At 38.4% G+C, this 14,025-nt stretch overlaps 1 protein-coding gene across 3 annotated transcripts in view; it reads right to left on the bottom strand.

The window, feature by feature from the left end:
- nphp4 (nephronophthisis 4) overlaps positions 1-14,025 on the bottom strand; it is a 173,745-nt gene that overhangs the window by 120,882 nt on the left and 38,838 nt on the right. For all 3 annotated transcript variants that reach the window (XM_013910278.1, XM_005730733.1, XM_005730732.1), the window contains exons 6-7: positions 11,552-11,701; positions 6,788-6,924 (exon numbers count right to left, since the gene is read on the bottom strand). In XM_013910278.1, the coding sequence (XP_013765732.1) occupies positions 6,788-6,924; positions 11,552-11,701 (287 nt within the window). The remainder of the gene's footprint in view (positions 1-6,787; positions 6,925-11,551; positions 11,702-14,025) is intronic.

Raw genomic sequence — 14,025 nt, 5'->3', positions numbered from 1 at the left:
CTTCATTTTACAAAATTAAAAATGAGGATTTGGCTGCTCATGCAACACAGAAGAATTAATACATTGCGAGTTTTGGCATTTTTAGTTGATTTGGTGACAAACACAAAAAGGAAATTTGTTTTGGTTATGAAATGTCTGTGTGTTATTTGTCTGTGATTTACAGCTCATATAAGGCCCTTTTAACACCACTTAGATCCCAGTCACACAGGCCTAAAAAGACTGGTGGGTCACATGGCAACTGCTCGGTAAAAACGAATATTCCCTAAACATTTGAGTAATTGCTGAGACTGCTGCCCATTACTCTCGTTAATTCCTAAGCCCCAGTCACACAGCCTTAGACACCAGTCAGTGACTCCATGGTAACCATCCATCACTAGGGAAAAATGCGTATTCCGCAATCAGGTTGCGAGTTGTTGCAGACGGTTGCTGGCTCTTGCTAGATAAACAAAAAAACAAAAAAACAAAGACTCAGGTAGAGGTATGTGGTGCTGCAACGAAAGCCCTCATATGTCTTGATGCATTCTCAATCATCCAGGCAAGTAAATCTCCAAAGGTTGATTCTGTTCATCTGGACGTAGTGTTTTCAGTGGGAGAAACGTTTTGTCACTCATCCAAGTGACTTCTTCAGTGTCAGCTGACTGCAGGTTTCTTATATCCTATAAAACAGTACATTTGCATAATGACTGAAATCGGCACACTGAATGAACAATGGACCTCCCAGCCCATTGTTCATTCAGTGCCGATTGTGTCCCTTTGAGCAATATGGCTCATTTGAAACAGTAAAACTTAGTATTGTTGACAGCCCAAAATGTGATGTCCCCATATGTGGACAGCAGGTCTTTGGAGGTTAAAGTAAAAGTTGTACCTTTTGGAAAATGTTGCTTTAATGGGTAAGACAAGTTGCACTTTGACATTTATACATACATATATATATACATTCCTGGTTTGTGTTGCACTTTTTCTGGTTTCACTACAGCTCAGGAGATAGTCAGTGAGCGTTTGCAGACAAGTTGGCATCTTCTATACACAATACAGTCAACCATATCTGTAGTGAGGATGTGTTTGTTCTCTTTGCTACCAGTCACATCCAGCAACCACTCACCAGCCTAGCCACCAGGGGGTCACCAGCCAGTCTGTAGGCCTGTGTAACTGAGGCTTAAGGTGATGAGCAATAATGAGACAAAAGGGCTAAATGATATTTAGGCAGCTGTATCAAAATGGATCTGAACCATCAGGTTACTTCTATACTTCCTAAAATGTAAGGTGATTTCTAGAATTAAAAAATTATAAGGTTGCTAAAAAACAAAACAAAACAAAAAAACTTAATTTTACATAATCGCTGTTTTAATAAAAATGGTAAATGGTAAATGGCCTGTATTTATATAGCGCTTTACTAGTCCCTAAGGACCCCAAAGCGCTTTACACATCCAGTCATCCACCCATTCACACACACATTCACACACTGGTGATGGCCAGCTACATTGTAGCCACAGCCACCCTGGGGCACACTGACAGAGGCGAGGCTGCCGGACACTGGCGCCACCGGGCCCTCTGACCACCACCAGCAGGCAACGGGTGAAGTGTCTTGCCTAAGGACACAACGACCGGGACTGTCCAAGCCGGGGCTCGAACCAGCAACCTTCCGATTACAAGGCGAACTCCCAACTCTTGAGCCATAATCTCCCCAAAATAAAATAAAAAAATGTTTCTTCAGCATTACAGTCAGGAAACAGCCAGCATGAGGTGAGTGAAATGATAATCCCTATTGAAATGATAATCAGCAGTAGCAACTCTTCCTGCAACAACAGCTCTGCAGCGACAGTGCATAAAGCAGGCTTAGTGGAATATCATCGATAAATGACATTTGATTCTCGTGTTCCAATTTCTGAATAGTTTATCTTACAGTGTCACAGTCAGCGGTTTTGACACATATCTGACTCACACTGGTCAACTATCTTTAAGTGGCATTTGTGCTCACTAAAAGGGATTTTCTGGAATTTACATAGTCCCATTTACAGTCCTCACTGGAGGCTTGGCAGCATGTAATCAATAAATGACCACAGAATGTAACACTTTAATTTCTCTATCTGGACTCAGTTTATTTTACATTTCCATACTGGCTATTCAAATTCTATAAAACTAATACTTAAAAAATTTAAATGCAATACATTGTTTTGTAAAAAATACATATATATTTATAATGATTTTCCTTGCATGTTTACAGACCTTTTAAATGCAGGTGACAGAGTGAAATCAGTGTTTTTGCAGAATTTTTGTTTTTCAGGAGAGCTTTATTGTATTGTATGGTATTGCATGTCATCTGAAACAGTGTTCAAAGACACTCAGAGGGATTTTAAAATAATTCATGACAGAGAGAAAAGAATCAGTTGAAAATCAATTAAATAATAATTTCTCGATGATGTTTAAAGTTTATCTCTTTCCTGATTCAACAGCTGGGCATTTCTTGTCTTGTCTGACTTACAGTGTCTATAATCAGTTGCTGTCTATCTCCTCTAATGATTGGATCGTCAATCACTACGAAGACCTGGATCCCATGAATATTTTATGCTCGCCAACTGCATTAAACCCTGTTCTTTTGCACTGCATCAGTTACATGGGTAAGTGGCCTGCAGTCAAACTGGGTTTCCTTGGAGAACAATGTGCAAGAACGCTGCTTTTGTTCAGAAATGTTCAAACAAAAAATGCTTCTTTTTTTCTTCTTTTAAATACTACCGCGTCCACAGGGGCAGTCCTACTTTGAGTGAATTTTCTTCTTTTAGGACAAATGAAAACTTCCCCGAGCTTTGTTGCCACAGTCTTTCTCCGTTCATTAAATCAGCCTAAGGCGTTTTGTTCTGCTTGCGGCGCGGCATTGGTCCTCCCCTGCTCTTCTCCTCCTCTTCATCATCTTCTGTTCTATCTGCTCTTTTGATCACAAGCTAAAATGTTACATACATTCTGACAGGATCTCAGGCCCTTTCAACAAGCGCAATAGGTTTTATTGAAGATATAGGTGAGCGGGTGCTACAGGTCACTGGAGGTGTAAGCCTTTGGCTTTGGCTTTGGGGAATGTAGACAAATTCAAGCATCTCTGAAGAGTAGTGTTAATTTTTTTCTCTCTCCCTTTTTCTTTTTAAACAGGGGGTCAGAGTGTGTTTGAAGAGGTCCAAGACTGCAATTTAAATTAATCTTGTGCTCATTAAACTGTTATATAAAAGTAAAGTAGCTACACTAGTCCACATAAAAAAGCACATCAACTAGGGCACAGGCTGTATAATATATGGGAAAGTGGACTGTAGAAAGAAGCAACACTGGGATAGTTTATTGAGCTAAAAATAGGAATACTTATGGGGAGATTAAGTGAAGACGATATGTTAGACAAGCAGCCAGTATAAGGATTTTGTCTCATGCTGTACTGTACATTCATCTGCTTCCCCATTCCTTTTCATTTTTGCTATTCCATTCCTGCCTCAGTATCATTTAAGCACGCTAGCATGGAGTCACACACATTCACTCTCTCACACACACACACAGACACAACGGTAAAACCGAGTTGGCGTGTGAGGTGTCAGCATCACTTCAGAGACAGCTTGATGACAATCCAGCTGGAGTCACACTTTAAAGGTCACACACAGATCACACACACACACCCTTTCTCTTTGTCTGTCTGTCTTTCTCTCTCTCTCTCTCTGTCACACACACACACATGCGGACACGTTTTAATTAAAAGCTGCAATCAAGCTGACTTCTGCATGTATTAACACCTCTTGCAGACGTGAGAATGTCGTCATATTGCTGGAGTTATAAAAGTCTGGAACATTTAACTCATCTACGCAACATAGGCTGGTTATGAGGACCTGCAAAGAACATCTCACCAAGGAGGGAAAAAAAAGTGTGAACGCCAATATGAGAAAATTAGTCATGCTAGCATGACACTTTGCTCACAGAGAAAAAGTTGTAGTCTACTTTCCCATATTTACACTTAGGTACGGAAATAAAATATACAGAAATAATTTCAAACTGTATGCATGCAACAAAAACTGGATTGAAATACAAGAAATATCCTTGGAAACGAGAAAGGGGACAAAACATAAAAAGGACAGAGCTGCCTGTAAATGCTTAATGATTGAAGTGCCAAAGGGAATAGGCCTGTTTGGAAAAGAAAAAAAACTGGGTTAGTCTTTTTTTTCAGTTTTTACTGAAATATGTTTCATTAATGCAAAAGTAGTGGAGACAAAATCCTAACTGACTGTTTGATTGTATAGATCACTCAATAATGTTCTAAAGGGAGGTTTAGGGCTGCATGACCTGGATATACAAGTGTATGTAAAACCTTGTGAAATTACAGGTCCTTAGCTCCACTAGCATTCTCTTCAATCTTCCATCATCACAAGCTGACTGTTGTGCTGGCAGTAGGTTTTGTACCTTGATACCTTGGTCGAGTTTACAACAAGACTACTGAGGATAAGAACCACCATCCAACTATAAGTCAGCCAAAAATATAAATGAATAAATAAAATATTTATTCTTCTGTGGATCTTTTGCATTATTGAGATTCTACACAGTTCTATCTAAAAGGACTACAACTTCTATGTAAAAAATTAGACCAATATTTATACTCGCTGTCAACTCTGTGCTGGTATATACTGTAACAACTATAAACCACCTTTTTATGGTATGAAAAATAAGCATCTAGTTTTCACTCAAAAGGAGAAACACACTTGCCATATTTTTTGTCATTACTGAATTACAGTGTCCTGCTATGAATGTACCAGACCAGAACCTAAAGGAGCATTATCATTAACAATGCGTAACATAGCAACGATTTGTCACAATCGTCGGTATTTTACACAATGGGATGAGAACGTGTTGTGAAATTTAAATGCTTCACTGTTCTTCCTATGCTGCTGTTAAGTGGCCATGTCTGTATGTCTGAACCTTTTTCCACCGGTTGTTTATAAAAAAAATTTTTTGTTTGTGTTGGCTTGTTCTTGTCACAGTACACGCATGTGTAAAAATCACAATGAGTTTGGACCTTTGTTTTCACGCTGTTATACAGATGTTGGTCCCCAGTGTCAGAACAGAAATTGTGCAAAATGTCTTTTAAATTATGCTGTCCCATTGTTTCTGGAGTAATCTACACGGGGACCTGAACTTGTCGTAACACATTACTGTGGGATGATTTACAAAAAGTTTATATTGTTCCCTTTTTCAGTGAGATTGCTCTTGAATTTTTACTTTTTTATGACATATTACTGCATATGATGTGGATGTTGTGTTTATTTGTTTGTGCTGTGTGAGAGTTGCATTTGTGCGATTTCTTTTGCTAATAATCTGCTGTCCTCTTGGCCAGGTAACTTATGAAAACAGATTTTTTTGATCTTAGTTAGGCTATTACATGGAATGAATAAGATACTGATTATTTAACATTAACATTATAATGCAACTGTGGATTAAAAGTACAACTTCCCTGCACTGGAAAAAGTCAGCAAATGCTTTGGGCCATTTCTAATCAGATTTGATTGATAAGTACTGTTATTTTCATTTGTTTTTTTTTATTTTGGTTTAAAATTCAGTTTAATTTATTTTAGTTTTCAGATTCGTTTTTTTTTTATTTTAGTTTTAATTTTGGCTATTGATGGCATTTGTCAGCTTTTAAGATTTAGAAAGTCAATAACAGTACAAGAAATACAATAGACCAAACACTTGTCCTGTTTGTGTTCACAGATTTTACCAACACTGAGTTTTTCAGTTCTGCTGACTACCCTAACCTTGTTCTATACATGCAGTTTTACACACAACTGAATTCTTAAAAAAGAAGATAAACACCCATAGTGTTTTCAAGATTGCTACGATTGACAAGATCTGCCTTCTTGAAGAATTTTGGTTATTCCATCACAGACACACTTACAACAGCTCCTACTATTTGCTCCACTTAATCAAATCTACTCTCCTTTAGCCCCCTGTGTTTGAGTTTGGGGATTAAACCCAGCAGTATCAAAGAGCAGGCAGAGAGGGATATGGAGTGACAGTGTTGTCATATCAATTCCCATCCTTACTGGAGACACATCTCACTTAGGCTGAAGTGAACAGATAGGGCCTGTGCGAAGCCATTGTACATATAATTGCTAGTCCAAAGCTGCACCTGTCAAATACGGTTAAACATCTGGGTTTCCACAGACAAGAAAAAAAGAAAAGAGGATAGATAAGCTCCATTTAGTTTGGGAGGTGATGTGGCTTAAATTGCAGTGGCAGCTGTAAAAGGGCTCTGGCTCGCACACTAAAGAAACGGAAAGTGAGATAAAGGAAAGTAGGCCGGAGAAAATAATCTTGGCAGAGGTATGTCAAGGCCATCCTGGTCATCTTTAATTTGAGGAGATTGGTGAATGGCCACCTCACAAGAATGAAATCAGGACTGTACGTATGCATCGTACATGTATCTTCATAAAAGGGAACCGTAAGGCAATTTGCTTTTCCCAAGTAAGCACCACATATACTGTACATTTAAGGGAAATAGGATGTAAGATGAGGAAAAGACATGCTTTATGAGTGTATATAGTTCGAAATGACACTTTGCCAGTATATTTTTTATCAATGGAATATCGTTTTTGACTGCAGTAGCAATTTAAATGCTTCCAACTGCAGAGCTCCGCATGAGAATATGGACTTTAAAGAAGATGAGACACAGATCTGTGTATTTTATGAAAAACAGTCATCTAACCTTCCCTGATGTGTCATCTGCAAAAACTATCAAGACTGTGTGTGTGTTATGAAAGCTTGGCCTTACTGTGTTCTGGCAGTCAGCATTGATCAGCTGCAGCAGCTGGCTCTCGAACTTCTCCAGGGACGGCTGAAGGGAGATGGTAAGTCTGTTCAGGGTGAAGGGCAGCGTTTTGAGCGTCTGAGGCTTCAGCAGAGCATCTCCTGATGACAGCGTGAACATAACATCAACTGACACGCACGCCTCAATATTTACACGATTTTCCTCAGTCATATTTAGAGTGCTTTCCTAGCCTAAATTGATTTCTTCCCTGCTCTGTTAAATGTGTTTTCCGCTCAGAAAATGTCTGTTCCATTTGGACTACTGTGGAGGAGAAAACACCATCTAGTGTAATACATGCAAGCTACAAGTTCTGAAATACATTGCAGTACAGTTTGTTCATGACCCATTTGTAAAATTAATTTTCCATCATCCCCAGAAAATGGCATCGGAGAAGTTCGAGAAACATGAAAGACTGATTTCAAATGAAAATGCACAGCTTAAAAAAGCAGAATCACTGTGTGTATACTCCGTGTTTAATATATAAAAGTGAATGATATGTGCAACAAGCTTATTCTGGATTTTTTTCAGTTTTATGAAAGATTTATTAAAATTCTCTTCACATAAAGTAAGGACAAAACATTATGTGTAATCCTGGCAGATCAGCCAATCTCAGTGCCGCATCAGCTGATGATTCTGTTGACACCTTTCGAAAATCCAAATCAGGATATCTGCAAGCTGCTTTACGATCCACCTCCACCCTAGCTTCTGTATTCATGCTTTATTGCACCTAATCCACATCTGTTGTTCTTGATACATTCTCTGTTCTGTGCCTGCTGATGTGTTATCCGCACCTTTAGGCTCTCATGTGTGCATGTGGAAACTGAAGAAGGTCCCATAACAGAACCAAGTAAACTACAACTACAAACTACAGATAGAAATATGGGCCTATATGTGCTAATTGTCTTTGTAGTCCAGTTTAATTTGCAGTACTTTCTGAAGCATCACATAAGCTACCTTACAGCCATCAAGGAAAAAGAATTTCATAACATTTGGAAGGCTCAGTGTCTCCTGATGTCAGCTGAGAATTACAGCTGTCAAGATTGATGAGCTGAAAAAGACAGTCTGAAAATTCCAGCTTTCATCGAAATTGATTCCGACCAAAGCGTCTGACAGGAAAGAGCGACAATCAGCGAGTGAGTCAGTTGGTCAGTTGTGCAGCTGCAGCTCAGAATTTCGAGCCAGCTGTCCACTAATCAAAAGTTCTATCAGCTCCTTCATTCCGCATGCCAATTTGTCCTTGAGCAAGATATTTAACCCCATAAAATTGCTGTACTGAATTCTTTCTTCTTACATTTAAAAACAATATGTAACATTTAAAGGATCTACATTATACACTGCAGTTATGGTCAGAGGTTTACATACACTAATCCTGGGCATGAATGACATTTGTATTTGAGGCCTTGAATGATTTCTTTGAACTGTCTGTTTAAGGCACGATATGCTAAAGGAAACTTAACCAAATATTAGAGGAGTCTATATAAGTATTTGAGTCTGTATGTATAATTTTAACCCTGTGTGCATTATAGAAAATACAAAATATATTCAAACTCATGCAACCATTTTTTGTTTTTCATTAAATTCATTCATGCTGTACAATTATTATATTGTGGGAAAAGAAATTTTTAAGAGCACAAAATTATCATGATATTCATGTCCATGATGAGTATGAAAATGTCTGACCACAACTGCACAAACAAGACTTAAAACACATCATGTAGAACAAACTGAGGACTTAAAAGTATGAAAGTGGTTAATATGTACTTATCAGCAAGTAATATAACACACTTCCAAGCAAGGGAATTTTTCAGTAGCTCAGCAGTCAGGAAAATAGTGACTGCCAGGACAGCAACAGAAAGGTTTCTGTCTGTCCTGGTTTGACATATTAAAAAGAGCTCAAAGACATGCTGCTATATCTCGCCCCCCTACATGGTCTAAGACAATTGAATCTAAGCTGGCTAACATCTTAACAGACAGATTTTGGCTGCTTGTGGAAGATGGATAGCCGTCATTTTCTGAGATATTGAGAATTTTCAAATCACATAGAAATATATGCGGCATCTAACACACTATCCCTGGTATACATCAACACAATGTTCCTTCAGCCCTGTATTGCATGTCTGTAACTGACTTGAAATATGAGGTCATAATTAAGCTAGTTACAGATATACACACATACACATACACACACACATATACATATATATATATATATACATATGATGTTGTTGATTATCATATTCCCTTCTTTGTCATAGGCGTATCCATGAGCTGGATCAGGAATTTCAGTCCTTTTTTAGTACCGTAACATCTATTTCTTTAATGCGTTGTGGAAAGCTTTCTAATCCCAGTCACTGGAATATTTAAACCAGAGAAAGACTGAAATGCTTCTGTCAGAATAACCAGACAAAAACAGTTTCCTTTTGGATACTTGGCATTAATTGAACCCGAACTGAATGAAGAAAGCACTTCAGCAAACAGACGAGGTAAGAAAGTCTGAATCCACAATCACCCCTTTCAGACACAACAAAGAGTAAATAGCCAGTGTGATTGTAATCTCTTCAAGAGTAATGCAGCCACTGAGCATTTCATTGCAGCCCTTGTCTCAGGAGCGCAGAGTTGGACTGTTCTGAATGCAGTGTGAATATCAAGCCAGTGGCTGTGGTCTTAAAAGGCAGCTTAGGTCTCTGCTGCTCACAGCCCCAGAACATGAAGAGGATTAGCCTGCTACCATACCTCCCACTGACTCCCAATGATTATAGCTCTGCACTGTCAGACTTCATTACATTCCCCCTTAGAAACTCACTTTCTAAGTACTGCAGACATTTCAACTTCTGATGGAACTAAGTTTGTAAAAAAGGGAATAACTATGATGAATGTCCCGTATGTTATTGTGACAGCTTGAAGGAGAAAAGTGAAAAGCGGTTGATCTATATAATATAAGATCAGACATGACATGTTAAATGTTTTTGACTGAGCAGTGTCATATTACTCAGGTGACATCACTCCAACTCTAAACTCACTGGGGTGTTGAAAGGGGACAAAATGTGCAACAAGTACACACAATCTGTAGTACACATGAGTGCAGGTACACCCAATAAAATTCTCAATCTGTCACAATACTTTACTAACTGGTAAGTAGCTGCACAATTATGCTCTTTAGGCTCACTTTTGCCCCTTTTACTTTCCACTGAACTAAGGTGTTGAGGCCTCAGTCCCCCAGGCCTAACCCCCCGATCTTGCTGCAGTTGCTAGGTGAAATCGGTCACAAAGAGGGTGCTACAACAAAAACCTCATGATTGCTTTGGATACTAGAAAATTGCAGCAGCCACTCATTTACATGGAAGAGGCCAACTTGTTTGTAAACTACTGCAAAAGTTGAAAAGGTTGACTGAAAAAAAAGAATGTTTGCTGTAACTTCCCAATAAAGCTAACATGTTTCAAAAGGTGCAACATTTTTTTTGAAGGTTAACGGTCTCTGCTTTTTGTTTGTGTAACACTTTTTACTTTCACTACTGTTCTGCAACTATTTAGCAAGTGTTTGCAGACAAGCTGGAATCCTTCTTGAAGAATGTGAGTGACCACAGCAATTTGCTAATGAGCAAAGCAATTGCAAGGAGTTTTCCATGAAGCATCATATTCTTCTGTGCAACCAACTTCACCTAGCAACACCAAGCAACCTGCAGCAACCATTCGCCAGCCAAATGAGGATTACGCATTTTTCTCTTGTGACCAGTTACCAGATGGTCCTAAACACTCTCTAGGCTTGTGGTGTGTTTGGGGCTTTATCCTTCTCTCTGAAATTTTATAAGGTCTTGTACTTCATAAGTGAACTGACGCTTTAAGATGGGCAAAGGCACACCACATTAACAGCCAACCTTATTGGGGGGGTGTCTGTAGAAGCATATATTGAATAAATGAGTAAAAGGCAAAAGTAGGCTGATTAGTCAAGACAATGACTAACAAGTAACTTCTCCTGCTCACAGGCCTCATGACAGTCATTAGGATTTAATGTGTTTAAAATAATCTTAATGAGAGTAACAATCCAGCCACATAAGCTGAAGGCAAACAATTTGAATTCACCCAGCTGTAAAAACCAAAACTCAGACTTACACATATTCAATTCATTAGGGAGCTTTCGTCTTACGCTGATCTCAAAACATATCAATATTTTTCTAAAGTAGTTCACACAATGAATATTCATACGTATTTTAACTGACATGCTGCTTTGTACTCTTGCAGGCTGACATATTAACACAAACTCTGACGAGGAGTGCATAACTAAGTACACGTGAGTACTCCTCGCTATGTACTAGATGCGCCTGCTCCCAGTCATTCAAAACATGTACAGTATCTCACATCGATAAAAAAGAAAGCTTAGATGCTGTCCCTACTTGTGAAAACTGTCGTTTCCACAACACACTGCTTTCCTCCCGAGGTCCTTACATGCACATAAACTTATGTCATAAAGTTTATTGAACTCAAATAGGCACAGAATCAACTTTTCTTTCTTCAGTTTTGGTACATTGTGTGGTTGAATTTAGAACAGCTCTAGGCTTCATTTCTTTTGGTTGCATGAAGGTATGTCACAGCATGTAGCAGTCAAAGTTGGGTGAGTGACAATTATTGTGTGGTGGTGCAAGCAAAGGAAAAGAATGGGTTTCAGGGCGCAGCATGTCCTATTTAAAAGGGCCTTAAGATCCTAAAATTTCTCAGTGATGTAAAGTTTACCTGTTGGGGAAGCTACTAGTCCAGGAATGTTCTCTTCCCCGGATACAAGGACATTCTCTGGAAAGAGGTGCAGGACAGAATCCAGTGCAGGATGTTTTTTCAGGACACAGGCCAAATGTGCTCCTTCACTAATTTTCAACATATTATGATCTGCAAAAGGAGACATACAGCAAATTTACATTGAATGTTCTGCACGCATTTCATGACAAATAGGCAAACTCTTCTTCTGAATCCAAATGAGAAAGATATGCTGTTTTACCCTGTCATTATCCTCAAGTTCCCCAGAAAAATGTTATCCATCTCCTTGGCACGATGCAATCTAATATTTCTCCAGAAGCAGGGATTCACCTGACACCCAACACACATAGATGCTTTCATTTTTCAATATTCCATTTTTGCTGTTCGTGACTTATGTGCAATGTTCCATTACATTCCAAGCATCATTTTCCAGGGCTGAAACTGAAATGACAACAATTCAACTTGGAAAACACGCTCGTCCAGAGAGGCACTGCAGCGTAGATGAGACACAAGGTATGAGCAATAAAGCAGACATCGTCATCATTCAAGGAGGTCGTCCAATGACAAGCAACAACCCACAACTCCTGCCATCAACACAAAGCACAGATCATTTGGAAGGTGAGTCAAGTGGAGTTTGATGCGCTGCGTATGTTGGTTTCCTTCAAGCCTGGCAAAGCATTGCAATCTTTCTCTCTGACAGGGTTAATGACTGCACCTTCAACAGCATCAGTAACAATCAATACATGATGCTCCATTCACTTCAGTAGCTTGTTTCAAGACAATGGCATTAAGGAACCTAAAGGTAACACATAAGCAGTAGAATATGCATATTTTTGAAAGTGGTTGCTGGAAATCGCTGTGAAATTGATTGCTAAAGCTCCAGGCGCACTGACCTAGAGGCTGGTCAGTGACCTGCAGTAATAACTGATCAACATAGTTCCACCCCATCTGATCCTTGTCCTGTTTTTAATGCCCATATCTAACCTTTCATGTACGAGTGGTGACATATACCAGCAAATATATATATGTCTACAAATGGAAATAATGTTTTTTGTTTGTTTGTTTGTTTTAATGATAGTGGTCATGGCTGGATATGACTGATATATAAATATAATATATAGTATATTTAAAGGGGCAAGATCTGGGTATTAGAATACAAACACAAAAAGTTTTGAAAAGCAGATGATTTACAGTCTTGTAGAACCGTAAAGTGTCAATAAACACTTAATCATATTTTACCAAATTAACAAATACTAAAAATTACCCTTATAGATATATTTTTTTATTTAGTTATTTAGTTTTCCAAAATTATATAATCTTAATTTTAGTTTTCATCTTAGGCGACCAAAATGTTTTGTTCCTGGCTATTATTTTCATTTCGTTTTAATTAATTATCATAACCTTGTTGTTAACTCTTCACCCACCATGTCTTCAGCCTCAAACTATTCAGGAAAAATATAAAATTGAAAAATATATTTTTACATCACAAGTTGGATCCATAACAGAGTGCTACAGTGTTTTACAAACTCTCAGGGAATCCAGGGTTCAAGATGTGATTAAAATTTAATGGGCAGATCCAACTGAAGACAGTTTAACTTTAACCTCTAACACAAATAGACTGTTTGACTTTGGTTTGCTATTGATGTTAAATTCTACCACTTTGCCTTGAAAAATGATAATTAAAAAAAATTACCTTCTACATTCTTTTTCTTTTCTTTTTTTTGATTTTGTAAATTCATCACAACTTCATACAGTTAGAAAAGGCCAAACTACACTACAGTATGTTTCCTACATACAAGGTTAAAAATGAGCTCAGCCCTAACAGCACTGCAGTATGGTTAAAGATCTTTAATGCTTGCGAGTACTCACTCCGACAAGTAACCCCCCTGCAGTTGGGGTTTTATAGGATTACCTTTGTGTCATTTCGGATCTTCCACAGTATGAGCCCTGCCAAAATATTCTCTGCAACTCCTCCTATCCTATTTATGGATACCCTTTTGTCTGCTCTGTGGAAGGCACAATGTTGTGTTTGAAACTCTCATCAGATTTGTACATTTCCTTTTTCGCCTTGCAAAGAGTTGTGCAAACGATTAAAGACTGTTAATGGTATATGTTAATACAAATACAATGACTGTGAATGTGCCCGCAAAAACTCAGTCTACTCTCTTCTTTAGACCAAAGCACCAGGCATCAAAATATGATGAGGCAGCACTGCAGTTATAAGAAAAACTACTGAAAATCCAGTAGTCTGGAAAAATTGCTGAATCTCAGCCACACAGAAGCTGTTTTTTCCCCTGTATGCATCAGAGTTTGGAAAATAAAAAGAACAAAGTTCACTGATATAAAAATCTATCACAAACATGTATACAGTGGGGCAAAAAAGTATTTAGTCAGCCACCGATTGTGCAAGTTCCCCCACTTAAAATGATGACAGAGGTCAGTAATTTGCACCAGAG

Source organism: Pundamilia nyererei, unplaced genomic scaffold (genome assembly GCF_000239375.1).
Source record: "Pundamilia nyererei isolate P.nyererei 1_Seehausen unplaced genomic scaffold, PunNye1.0 scaffold00039, whole genome shotgun sequence".
Classification (NCBI taxonomy): Eukaryota; Metazoa; Chordata; class Actinopteri; order Cichliformes; family Cichlidae; genus Pundamilia; species Pundamilia nyererei.
This window is presented reverse-complemented; position numbering and strand designations above follow the sequence as displayed.